General features: G+C 46.3%; 1 protein-coding gene across 1 annotated transcript in view; it reads left to right on the top strand.

The window, feature by feature from the left end:
* PRKCB (protein kinase C beta) overlaps nt 1–11,497 on the top strand; it is a 348,363-nt gene extending 336,866 nt beyond the window's left edge. Inside the window, exon 10 of the mRNA XM_089682410.1 lies at nt 11,285–11,497. Within this exon, the coding sequence (XP_089538536.1) occupies nt 11,285–11,488 (204 nt within the window). The 3' untranslated portion in view covers nt 11,489–11,497. The remainder of the gene's footprint in view (nt 1–11,284) is intronic.
* Nucleotides 11,498–13,619: the final 2,122 nt, after the last annotated feature.

Here is a 13,619-nt window from a genome sequence, read left to right as displayed (position 1 = left end):
GTGCAGGAAGAGTAATAACTCACCAGATATTTAATATCGGAAGGCAAGTCATATTCCACTATATCAGAGTGACCAGTGCCTCCACAGTCTTCTCCATGGCAATTTCTTACAAGCAGGATACGACCGCACAAACCGTTTTTGCTGGCTTTTGATTCATCATTTTGACACGAGTAGCTCCTTTCTCAGTTCAACATATTTGTAGTAGGAAGGAGGGTCAGCCGCACACCGGAGGATAAATGAATATAGTGTGTATCTATTGATCCATAGGAAACACAAACACCAGGACATGAATACAGGACCTGTTAATGCGTTTCACACGATCGCATGCTTAATGATAACAAAGAAAACAACAAAAGTGCTATCTTATATAGGTATTAGTTAATAAAGAACACCTGTCCTAATCAGCACTCCTGAATCATGAGGATACCCCTACTAATACATTGTAACAAAACATATAAAACCATTGTATCAAAAACAGTGATCTCAGAGAACAACAAGAAAAGAAAAAGGAAAGCGAAGTGGAATGAAAAGCAAAACAAAGAAAGAGAAAAAGAATAATGGATAAAAATAATTATGAAAAAATTATAAATGAAAAGTAAAATGAAAAATATAATAACATACACAAACACAGATAAAAGCCAGTAAATATCCCAGGAAGATATTGGCTAAGAAGCCTTATTTGTAAATAATCAAAATTTAAATAATATATTCAAAAAACGAATACAAAAAAAAAAAAAAAAAAATGTCCGCGTTTGATAAAGTACAAAAAAACCATACATATTCAGACCAGAATATATCAAAACAGCAGAAAAAATGTGTATTAAAAGTGACGCATCATAAAACAAAAGTAACGCATCAAAAAAAGAAAAGAAAATCCCAAAAGGGAAAAGAAAGACGGTATTAAAGATGTGTGTGCACATGAATGTGCGCACATAAGGTGCATGATGTGCCCAAATGAACATGTCGTGCATCCAAATAAACGAAGTGATGAAACGTATGGAAGGAGATATATATATATATATATATAGAGAGAGAGAGAGACACACACACACACATGCATCTACCTGTTTCCCTGAAAATAAGACCTAGTTGTAATCTGGGCTTTTATTCAGCCGGAACTTGGTGGAATGGCGTTCCGGCACTGGCCCTGCGCACACCCATATCTACTGTCTCTTATAAACACAGAAGCGCGGCTATTGTCTTTGAAAGTGACAGTCCCTCTTGTAAGTGCCAGCACCATCCGCTCCCACAGAACCTCCCTACCTCTGTACTCACTGTGGGACAGGGAAGGAACAGATATCTGCGGGTGCAGTATGCAGTGTGTTTAGGGGCGGGGCATCTCCTCCTGCAGCCCAATGCATGGAAGCTGATGCCCCAGGGGTGATCACCAGCCAGTGGGGAAGAGGCGGAGCAGTGAGTGAGTGCGCTTGGTGACAGCTGTGTTTTGCAAAGCTAGCCAATCATATGAGTGAAGTGGAGGGGGAATGTGCAAAGGTGAGCTGCAGTCAGGTGTTGCAGAGGTAAATTGACAGGTGTGTTGCAGACAGGGTGCATAGGTGAGCTGCGGCTGGGGGGGTGCAGAGGGGAGCTGAGTTGCAACCCACCTCTGCACCCCCCCGGCCACAGCTCAGCTCTGCACCCCCCGGCCACATCTCACCTCTGCACCCCCCAGCCACATCTCACCTCTGCATCCCCCAGCCACATCTCACCTCTGCATCCCCCAGCCACATCTCACCTCTTCATCCCCCAGCCACATCTCACCTCTTCATCCCCCAGCCACATCTCACCTCTTCATCCCCCAGCCACATCTCACCTCTGCATCCCCCAGCCACATCTCACCTCTTCATCCCCCAGCCACATCTCACCTCTTCATCCCCCAGCCACATCTCACCTCTTCATCCCCCGGCCACATCTCACCTCTTCATCCCCCGGCCACATCTCACCTCTGCATCCCCCGGCCACATCTCACCTCTTCATCCCCCGGCCACATCTCACCTCTTCATCCCCCGGCCACATCTCACCTCTTCATCCCCCGGCCACATCTCACCTCTGCATCCCCCGGCCACATCTCACCTCTTCATCCCCTGGCCACATCTCACCTCTTCATCCCCCGGCCACATCTCACCTCTGCATCCCCCGGCCACATCTCACCTCTGCATCCCCCGGCCACATCTCACCTCTGCATCCCCCGGCCACATCTCACCTCTGCATCCCCCGGCCACATCTCACCTCTGCATCCCCCGGCCACATCTCACCTCTGCATCCCCCGGCCACATCTCACCTCTGCATCCCCCGGCCACATCTCACCTCTGCATCCCCCGGCCACATCTCACCTCTGCATCCCCCGGCCACATCTCACCTCTGCATCCCCCGGCCACATCTCACCTCTGCATCCCCCGGCCACATCTCACCTCTTCATCCCCCGGCCACATCTCACCTCTTCATCCCCCGGCCACATCTCACCTCTGCATCCCCCGGCCACATCTCACCTCTTCATCCCCCGGCCACATCTCACCTCTGCATCCCCCGGCCACATCTCACCTCTTCATCCCCCGGCCACATCTCACCTCTGCATCCCCCGGCCACATCTCACCTCTTCATCCCCCGGCCACATCTCACCTCTGCATCCCCCAGCCACATCTCACCTCTGCATCCCCCAGCCACATCTCACCTCTGCATCCCCCAGCCACATCTCACCTCTGCATCCCCCAGCCACGTCTCACCTCTTCATCCCCCAGCCACGTCTCACCTCTTCATCCCCCAGCCACGTCTCACCTCTGCATCCCCCAGCCACCTCTCACCTCTTCATCCCCCAGCCACGTCTCACCTCTGCATCCCCTGTCCGCATCTCACCCCTGCCTCCTGTCTGTGGCTCATATCTGCACCGTGTCTGAAACTCACCTGTCAATTCACCTCTGCAACACCTGACTGCAGCTCACAAGTGTCATCAGCTGGCCTTCTCTATAGTAACCCTCATCTGCAACTTCCTGCAGCTCACCTCCTGTGACCACTTTCTTGATCTCAGGATGCTACACTGGGCATTGGGATAAAGAAGTTTCTTTCAGCTCCAGGAGATCAGCTTTGTGCATTTCCGGCATAGGATAAGAGTAGGCAGAAGGGGTTAATTAATATTAGGCAGGGCTGAATCATTCACCTAAGCATTGGCCTAGGTCCAATGGAAATCCATTGACCCAGCTACATGCTTCTTCAGTAAAGCAGAGGTATAGTACAAAGTGTGACAATTTAATTCATGGAGTGCCCGCGGCGTAGCACACTTGAGCATATTCTCACATGTTCTGACTTGTACTCGGCTGGGTCATAGACCAGCTGACTCAGTCTTTATGGAGTAGTAGAAGAAATAGCAGGTGTGTGTGTTGCCTTGTTGGTGGAAAATGAGTAACAGGAATCTGGAGCAGCAGATTAACATCACATTTTGTGTGAAAATTGGCAAAAGTGCGAGTGAAACTATAGCTCTGCTACAACAGGCTTATGGTGCACATTCCATGAAGAAATCTTGTTTTTGGAGGGGAGGGAAAATGTCCACAATGACACAAGAAGTGGGCAGCCAAAAATGCAAAGGGAGAATGTCCTGTCAATTTAAGGAGGTGCTCCTAAGGACAACTCATTATGTGTATAAAAGACACTTGTCCACAGAATCTCTTTCTTCCATTCAAACCTCACCACCGTGGGCCAAAGATCTAAAGGCTGTCAAAGGACATCCGGGCCAAGATTGTAGACCTGCACAAGCTGGAATGGGCTACAAGACCATCAGCAAGAAGCTTGGTGAGGAGGAGATAACTGTTGGAGCGATTATTCGCAAATGGAACATACAAAAGAATGATCAGTCACCCTCGGTGTGGAGCTTCATGCAAGATTTCACCTCACGGGGTAAGGATGATCATGAGAACTTTTAGTAATTCAGCCCAGACCTACTCGGGAGGAGTTTTTAAATGATCTCAGGGCAGTTAGGACCACAGTCACCAAACAAACCATAACACGATATGCCACCGTGGACTGAAATCCTGCAGCACAGGTCACCCTCCTCAAGAAGGCACATGTACAGGCCCATCTGAAGTTTGCCAATGAACACCTAAATGATTCAGATAAGGATTGGGAAAAAGTGCTGTGGTCATATGAGACCAAAATTGAGCTCTTTGGCATTAACTTGACTTGCTGTGTTTGGAGGAAGAAAAATGCTGATTGTGATCCTAAGAACACTATCCCTACAGTCAAGCACGGAGGTGGGAACATTATGCTTTGGTGCTGTTTCTATGCTAAAGGTACAAGGCCGACTTTGCCGCATTGAGGAGCCAATGGACGGGGCCACGTATTGTAAAATCTTGGATGAGAACCTTCATACCTCAGCCAGAACACTGAAGATGGGTCATGGATGGGTCTTCCAGCATGACAATGACACAAAACATACCTCCAAGGCAACAAAGGAGTGCCTCAAGAAGATGCAAATTACGGTCATGGAGTGACCTAGCCAGTCTCCAGACCTCAATTCTATAGAAAATTTATGGAAGAAGCTGAAACTTTGAGTTGCCAAGTGACAGCCAAGAAGCACATTAAGGTCATGGAGTAGCCTAGCCAGTCCCCAGACCTTAATCCCATAGACAATTTTTGGAGGGAGCTGAAACTTTTAGTTGCTAAGCGACAGCCAAGAAACCTCAAGGATTTAGAGAAGATCTCTAAAGAAGAGTGGACCAAAATCCCTCCTGAGATGTGTGCAAACCTGGTAACCACCTACAAGAAATGTCTTACCTCTGTGCTTGCCCACAAGGGTTTCTCCACCAACTACTAAGTCATGTTTTGTTTGGGGATCAAATACTTATTTTTCTCACTGAACTGCAACTCAATTTATAACAATTGTTTCATTTTTTCTGTATTTTTGGTGGATATTCTGTCTCTATCATTTAAAATACACCTATGATAAAAACTATAGACCCTTCATTTCTTTGTAAGTGGGCAAATTTACAAAATCTGCAGGGAATCAAATAAATATTTTCCCCGCTGTATATACCGCTGATGAGAAAAGGTATTTAGCAGTTTATATTCACTAACATAATTAGTCAAAATAATATATTCATAAAAGTAAAAGCCTGTATATGCAGTAAAGCATGCTTGTTATACTAACTAACCTAAGGGGTTAATCCTCTGCATTGTGTAAAAACAGTGTTTGATCCTGACTTCTCTGATCCTCCCCTTTTACTGTCTCCAATCTATCTGTTGGTAGAACAGATCCTTGAGCACAAGCTGCACATGCTCAGTTTGGTGTGTATTGCTAGAGGTTTGTTTTTCTTGGGAAAGTGCATGTGATCAGCACAGGGCCAATCATTGCTGTCCAGACAGAGGGTCGGGTTATGCAGCCTTATAGGACAATCGGGAGAATGACAACTCCTACAAGCTTTAACCAGTGCTCTGCTGGACACTGATAGAAGTCACAAGACTACCCTAATTGCTGATAAAAGGCATTTAGTAGTTTATATTTACTAAAATAATCACATTTCCATGTTCTGTGTACTGTGGAAGACCAGATATAGTGAATGCAGGGTCCGGGGAGACCGGATATAGTGAATGCGGGGTCCTGGGAGACCGGATATAGTGAATGCAGGGTCCGGGGAGACCAGATATAGTGAATGCAGGGTCCAGGGAGACCGGATATAGTGAATTCAGGGTCCGGGGAGAGCGGATATAGTGAATGCAGGGTCCGGGGAGACCGGATATAGTGAATGTAGGGTCCGGGGAGACCGGATATAGTGAATGCGGGGTTCAGGGAGACCAGATATAGTGAATGCGGGGTCCGGGGAGACCAGATATAGTGAATGCGGGGTCCGGGGAGACCAGATATAGTGAATGCAGGGACCGGGGAGAACCAGATATAGTGAATGCAGGGTCTGGGGAGACCAGATATAGTGAATTCAGGGTCCGGGGAGAACCAGATATAGTGAATGCAGGGTCTGGGGAGAACCAGATATAGTGAATGCAGGGTCTGGGGAGACCCAGATATAGTGAATGCAGGGTCCGGGGAGACCCAGATATAGTGAATGCAGGGTCCGGGGAGACCAGATATAGTGAATGCAGGGTCCGGGGAGACCAGATATAGTGAATGCAGGGTCCGGGGAGAACCAGATATAGTGAATGCAGGGTCCGGGGAGAACCAGATATAGTGAATGCAGGGTTCTGGGTTTAGTAACACTTTAAGGAACCTCTAACAAGGCGCAGTATGCTGACATCACAGTTTTTATGAAGTTTCACAGATTAATAACTATTCATGGAGAGTCATTTTTATACTTTTATTACATTCTGGTACCATTAGTAAGGGGGGGGCCCTAGGACAGAGCTGACCAGGGACAGAGAGCCGCAGCCAGCAATAACAAATTGTTTCCATTCATCATCTATCTCCTTCAGCTTTGTTTATTTGACAACATGTCTATTATGAAATAATAGTTTTCCACTTTTACATTGTTTGAAACCGCCAAGATAAAAGCTTTATCCCCCCCCCCCCCCCCCGTAAGAACCGCAATCTCTGTAATGGTAAACGAGGAACAAAGTGTAGCGCCGTGCCAGGCTATCGCTAGAAAGAGTCCTTTTAATGTGGGAAAACAAAGCAGGGTAACACATTCATCGGCGCAGCTGGTGCTGTTGTTGGAGGCGAGGAGCAGCGAACCTGCTAGCCGAAGCTAAGCGCGGCAGCTGGGGAGGTGGAAAGGCAGCGCTTCTATACGTCTTCCCTTTTTAATTGAGCAAACATAAAGAAAAGCGTTATTAAAAAGCTTGTCGCTCGCGAGGCGCTTGTGACAGAACCTTATAAATATGCTAATTCGCTCCTCTGCAAGCTGTGATTAGATGACGCGGCTCACCTGCGCGCCATGGGCTCATTGTCTCCATTAGGAGAGATACCAGGTAGCGGAACAATGGAGGTGCGGTACTATTTTTATTCTGCGGCTTCAGCCACGTAGCCACATGCCGCCGCTGACAATGGCCCTGGCTGATTTTGCACCCGATATGGAATGTCCCAATAAGATTTAATTTCTTGTTTGCAACAGAGGCCTGCCGGAGAGCTCGTCCTTTTCTGAAATGAGAGTTTATCCTGAGAGACTGGCGATCTGTTTCCTATCTCATGAGATGATATCTAAATAATACAAATTTCCTTGCGATTTTTATTGAATTTGTAGAGAAAGAAGTCAAGGCAGCATTGTAGGGCAAAACCAACCAAGTGTCCCCAAGCGCAATCACTCCTCCCACAAGGGTTCCCCCACCAAGTACCAAGTCATGTTTTGTTTGGGGATCAAATATTTATATTACTCACTGAACTGCAACTCAGTTTATAACATTTGTATGTGTTTTTTTTCTGGATTTTTGGTTGATATTCTGTCTATCATTTAAAATACACCTATGATAAACATTATAGACCCTTCATTTCTTTGTAAGTAGGCACATTTACAAAATCTGCAGGGAATCAAATAATAATTTTCTCCGCTGTATATACTGCTGATCAGAAAAGGTATTTAGCAGTTTATATTCACTAAAATAATTAGTCAATAAAATAATATATTTGCAAAAGTAAAATCAGTCTGCATATGCAGTAAAGCATGCTTGTTATACTCACTGTGGAACCTAAGGAGATATTCCACTGCATTGTGATCCTCCCCTTCTTCCAGTGCCCCCCTCTTATCTCCCGGTAAGACATATCGTCTGGAGTCACTCTGCACATGCTCAGTTTGTTGTGTATTGCTAGAGAGGTTTTTTTTTTCCTTGGGAGATTGCATGTGATCAGCACAGGGCCAGTCAGCACTGTCCAGACAGAGGTCAGGGGTTCTGCATCCTAGTGCAAAATTAAAACTCCTCCTACAAGCTGTAACCAGTGCTGTGCTGGACAGTGATAGAAGTCACAGGACTGATGCAGTCACAAGACTGCTATATACTGCTGATGAGAAAACGTATTTAGCAGTTTATATTTATCAACATAATTGCATTTCCATGTTCTGTGTACTTTGGGAGACCAGGTACAGTGAATGCAGGGTCCGGGGAGACCAGATATAGTGAGTGCAGGGTCCGGGGAGACCAGATATAGTGAATGCAGGGTCCGGGGAGACCAGTTGTAGTAAATGCAGGGTCCGGGGAGACTAGATCTAGTGAATGCAGGGTCCGGGGAGACCGGATACAGTGAATGCAGCGTCCGCGGAGACCGAATACAGTGAATGCAGGGTCCGGGGAGACCGGATACAGTGAATGCAGGGTCCGGGGAGACCGGATACAGTGAATGCAGGGTCCGGGGAGACCGGATACAGTGAAAGCAGGGTCCAGGGAGACCGGATACAGTGAGTGCAGGGTCCGGGGAGACCGGATATAGTGAATGCAGGGTCTGGGAAGACCGGACATTGTGAATGCAGGGTCCGGGGAGACCAGATATAGTGAGTGCAGGGTCCGGGAAGACCGGATATAGTGAATGCAGGGTCCGGGGAGACCAGATATAGTGAGTGCAAGGTCCAGGGAGACCAGATATTGTGAATGCAGGGTCCAGGGAGACCAGATATTGTGAATGCAGGGTCCGGGAAGACCGGATATAGTGAATGCAGGGTCCGGGGAGACCGGATATAGTGAATGCAGGGTCCGGGGAGACCGGATATAGTGAATGCAGGGTCCGGGGAGACCGGATATAGTGAATGCAGGGTCCGGGGAGACCGGATATAGTGAATGCAGGGTCCTGGGTTTAGTAACGCTTTAAGGGTGGCCACAGCGGGTTGTTTTATTTATTTATTTTTATAAGGTAAAAATGGCAGAAACGTAAACGTTTAGGGTTGCCCATGGAAGCCAATCCTGTATTAAAGTGTTACTAGTTCCACAACAGTAAAATCAGTCTGTATATGCAGTAAAGCTTGCTTGTTATACTCACTGTGGAACCTAAGGGGTTAATCCTTAGTGTTTTATCCTGACTTCTCTGATTCTCCCTTTTTACTGTCCCCAATCTATCTGCTGATAAAACAGATTCTTGGGAACAAGCTGCACATGGTCAGTTTGGTGTGTATTGCTAGAGAGTTTTTCTTTTTCTTGGGAAAGTGCTTGTGATCAGCACAGGGCCAATCATTGCTGTCCAGACAGAGGATCGGGTTATGCAGCCTTATAGGACAATCAGGGGAGAATGACAACTCCTCCTAAAAGCTTTAACTCTGCTGAACACTGATAGAAGTCACAAGATGGTTCTAACTGCTGATAAAAGATATTTAGCCGTTTATATTTAATAAAATAATCACATTTCCATGTTGTGTGTACTGTGGGAGACGAGATATAGTGAATGCAGGGTCTGGGGAGACCAGATGTAGTGAATGCTGGGTCCGGGGGGACCAGATGTAGCGAATGCAGGGTCTGGGGAGACCGGATATAGCGAATGCAGAGTCCGGGGAGACCGGATGTAGCGAATGCAGGGTCCGGGGAGACCGGATGTAGCGAATGCAGGGTCCGGGGAGGCCGGATGTAGCGAATGCAGGGTCCGGGGAGGCCGGATGTAGCGAATGCAGGGTCCGGGGAGGCCGGATGTAGCGAATGCAGGGTCCGGGGAGGCCGGATGTAGCGAATGCAGGGTCCGGGGAGGCCGGATGTAGCGAATGCCGGGTCCTGGGTTTAGTCACCCTTTAATTGAAGAGAGAGCATAGAGAACGACAGCTTAAATTCCCAAATGGGAAAACAGTCACTGAATAAATAAAATGATTTTATTTGTAACACCTGTAAGTAAACACCGCATTCCTGTGCAAATCACATGCGAATTGTGTGCGGTGCGATCGGAGCCGTACATTTTGTATGGCTCAAATTGCACCGTATCCGCACCAGAAAGGTGCAGGATCCTTTTTTGGGGCTGCACTAGAATCTGATCGCATAGGTATTCACACCTATGCGATCCGATTCTGCACATCACACCGCGTTTTGCGGACTGATTTCGGGGAGTTGTTAACTTAACATACACACCCGCAGCGGTTCACATGAATGAGGTGCGATTGTGATGCGGTGCGGAATTAGCACGGAAAACGCTGCAAGTTCCTCAACGCATTAGTGTGAACTCGAGCTCAGGGTATACTGTCACCTAGAGGATTGGACAGTGGGGGAAAAAAAAATTCAGCAATCAAAATGTGTAAAAAAGAAATCACTTCCCCAAAGTAGTACAATGTTACTATGGTAACATTATACTACTTTGGTCATAGTTCAATATGAAAAAAGAATCTAAAAAAAAAATAGAAAAAAAGATCTATTTTTTGTTTGTCGTACTGTCACCAGTCAGTGTCCCTGATCACCGCCAAGCCAGTTATATGATGACACTGTACTGCACTGGTGACAGTATGTAAAAAAACAATTGTGAAAATAATTTTTTTGAATTTTTTCATTTTCCAAAAAATTCTGACGAAAAAATTACAACTTCAAATAGCTCTCCATGCCTCTTATGAAATACGTTGGACTGTCTAATTTGCAAAAAGGGGTCATTTGGGGATATCTGTACTGTTCTGACATTTGGGGGATATCTGTACTGTTCTGACATTTGGGGGATATCTGTACTGTTCTGACATTCTTGGACCTCAAGAAATTAGATTGGCTGTCAGTACTTCAGGATTGATCAATATTCAGATATATACCATAGTTCGTGAACTCTATAACTTTTCTGCAGACTAAATAATAAATACTGATTTGGGTTATTTTCACCAAAGACATGTAGCAGGATACATCTCGGCCTAAATTTATGAAGAACAATTATTTATTTGCAAACTTTTAGAACAGAAACAAAAAATGTTTAAATTTTTTTTTTTAATTTTTGGTCTTTTTTGTTAAGTTAGCAAAAAACAAAAACCCCAGCGGTGATTAAATACCACCAAAAGAAAGCTCTAGTTGTGTGAACAAAATGATGACATTTTAGTTTGGGTACAATGTTGTATGACAGCGCAATTTTCATTCAAAGTGTAAGAGCGCTGAAACGTGAAAATTGGCCTGGGCAGGAAGGGGGTAAAAGTGCTCGGTATTGCTGTGGTTAACATTGATCATACATGCACTTTAAGGAGAGCTCCGGGCAATCCTTCTGTCTTTCTCCTCCATTGAGGGACACAGGAAGTCATGTACTCAAAAAAAAAAAAAAAAAAAAAAAAGTGCTAGATTACAGCTAGACTCTGTTTTCCACCACCGTTAGTCACCTATGTACTTATGTGTTACCTATGTACACCTATGTGTCTTGCATGTGATTTTTAAGTCTTTAAAGATTTTTTTTCAGCATGGTGCTAACTTCCATATTTTTCACTTATAGGTGATACTTGCGGAGAGGAAGGGCACAGACGAGTTATATGCCATAAAGATCCTAAAGAAAGATGTTGTGATCCAGGATGATGACGTGGAATGCACAATGGTTGAGAAGAGGGTGTTGGCATTAGCTGGAAAACCCCCCTTCCTGACACAACTACACTCTTGCTTCCAGACCATGGTAAGAGGCGAGAGGGAATATAACCGCTGACCACCTCACATATGATGCATTATTGTCGTCATGAGGAATGTTCGCTTGAATCTCACTGCTAGAGTCCCTGAGAAGTGTAAAAAGTTGTCCTGGATTCACCAAAAAGTCAGAGAATAACCACTTCTCTCTCTAACAGCCTCACAGGTGTCAAACACAAGGCCCGCGGGCCGAATCCGGCCCTCCAGGCTATTTCGTGTGGCCCTTGCACCTCTCCGGCAGGTACCCCCTTGTCTCCGCCCCCAACTTGTCTCAACAGTTGGCAGCAGAGAGGAGAATAGAACTCCTCTTCCAAATCCTGTACCTCTCAGTGCAGCTGCAGCACCCCCTCATCTCTGCATTTTCTGGTCTCAGCATTTAGCAGACTCTGGTAACTGACTCCACTCCTCCCCAGGTCCTCCTCCAGATCCTGCACTTTCTGCTTTCCAGCTCTGCCCTCAAAGGGGGTTCATGGTGATGTTACGGGGGGGGGGGGGTGATTCTTGACATTCTTCTATAATGGGCAGCCATAATGCTGATACGGCCCGCGATGAAATGGAGTTTGACACCTCTGGTCTAACTAATGGATTCCTGCCCTGTGCACAAGCTGTTTGAAGCTCCAAAAATCAGGAGCGTCACTCTTGAAGTGTCATAAAAATGCGACCTTATTTCTCAAGCTTTACTTTATTTTTGTATTATATGCTTGTATTCCCTCCCTGTCATGGCAGAAGTGTCGAGCTGTAACCCTAGGTTCACATCTGTGCGGGTGGTGCCGCTGCGGATCCGCACGAAAATGCGTGCAGCCGCACCACCCGCACAGAGGAATGCGGATCTGCAGGCGGGGGCCATTAGTTCTAATGGCACGCCGCCCGCACTGGAAAACGCAACCTTACTGGGAACCGAGGTTCCCATGTGGGCTGCGTTTTCAGAAGAAGTGCAGGGACTTCTTCCCTGTGTGTCACGGGCACGGGAGTCCATTCAGGGGCACGGCTGCAAATATGTGAACCGGGGGTGATACAGCGATTTCCTTCTTCTATAGCAGGGGTGTCAAAATGGCGGCCCTCCAGCTGTTGCGAAACTACAAGTCCCATCATGCCTCTACCTTTGGGAGTCATGCTTGTAACGGCCATTAGTTCTAATGACACGCCGCCTGTACTGGGGACCGAGGTTCCCGTGTGGGCTGTGTTTTCCAAAGCAGTGCAGGGACTTCTTTGCCTGCGTGTCACGGGGCACGGGAGTCCATTCAAATGAATAGGCTCTCATGCCCGCACGGCCACATAGATGTGAAGCGGGGGTCAGGCCTTCCTTTCGTCTGCTTGAGCACAGGGCTGATAACAGACAATCAGAAAACTGTCCAATAACAATAGTGCAGTCAGGATTACATAAAATAAAACTTTTGTTATTCAACAGTTTTATCTCCAGCAGCCTAGGCAAATTGTCCACTATTGGCAATGAGTTCGGTCAGCAGGTAAGTCTTCACTAATAGGGGTCTGGAAGGATAAGTTCGCCTTTGGGACATCTGCAACTTCTTCTTTCAATCCCCCCTACTTGTGACAGCAGGCGGGGGATCTTCTACCTGCACTTGCTGTCACAATTTGAACACACTGTGGCCATGATCAGTTTCCTGTGAATGCACAGACTACAAGTACTGTCAGCCATTGTGGCTGACAGCCTGTACTTCTTAATGAACTATGAGGGCACTGGCAAGTGCTCTGGTAGTTCATTGAGCTTCCTGCTCTCAGGCAGCTAATCCTAAGAGTCTGCAGGAGCCTGAGATTGCACTGCAGGCTCCTTGGAAAAAACATGCACATATTTTTGCAGGCAAAAAATGTGTGTTTTAAATGTAGAGTGCATAGCCTTAATTATTTTTGATATTCAAATAAGCTCTGTGCCTAAATGTTTTGTGTCCTGCAGCAGGCTAAAGCAGTTCTTTTTTTTTTTTTTATTATATCTTTTGTTAGATTTTTTTCCTTTTTAAATACAAAAAAAAAATAGAAAAGGAACATCAAATAAACATAAGTTGGGGAAAAGACAGCACATACAATAACAAGATTCTCCCATACATCCAAATAACTCATCATATTTTCCACACCCCACCCCTCATCACACCCTTACCCCCTCCTCATCCCACCCTTACCCCCTCCTCATCCCACCC

Source organism: Staurois parvus, unplaced genomic scaffold, assembly GCF_062004578.1.
Source record: "Staurois parvus isolate SC_StPar_1 unplaced genomic scaffold, SC_StPar_1.0 ptg000289l, whole genome shotgun sequence".
NCBI lineage: Eukaryota > Metazoa > Chordata > Amphibia > Anura > Ranidae > Staurois > Staurois parvus.
The sequence above is the reverse complement of the archived record's forward strand: the minus strand, read 5'-3'. Positions and strand labels throughout refer to the sequence as shown.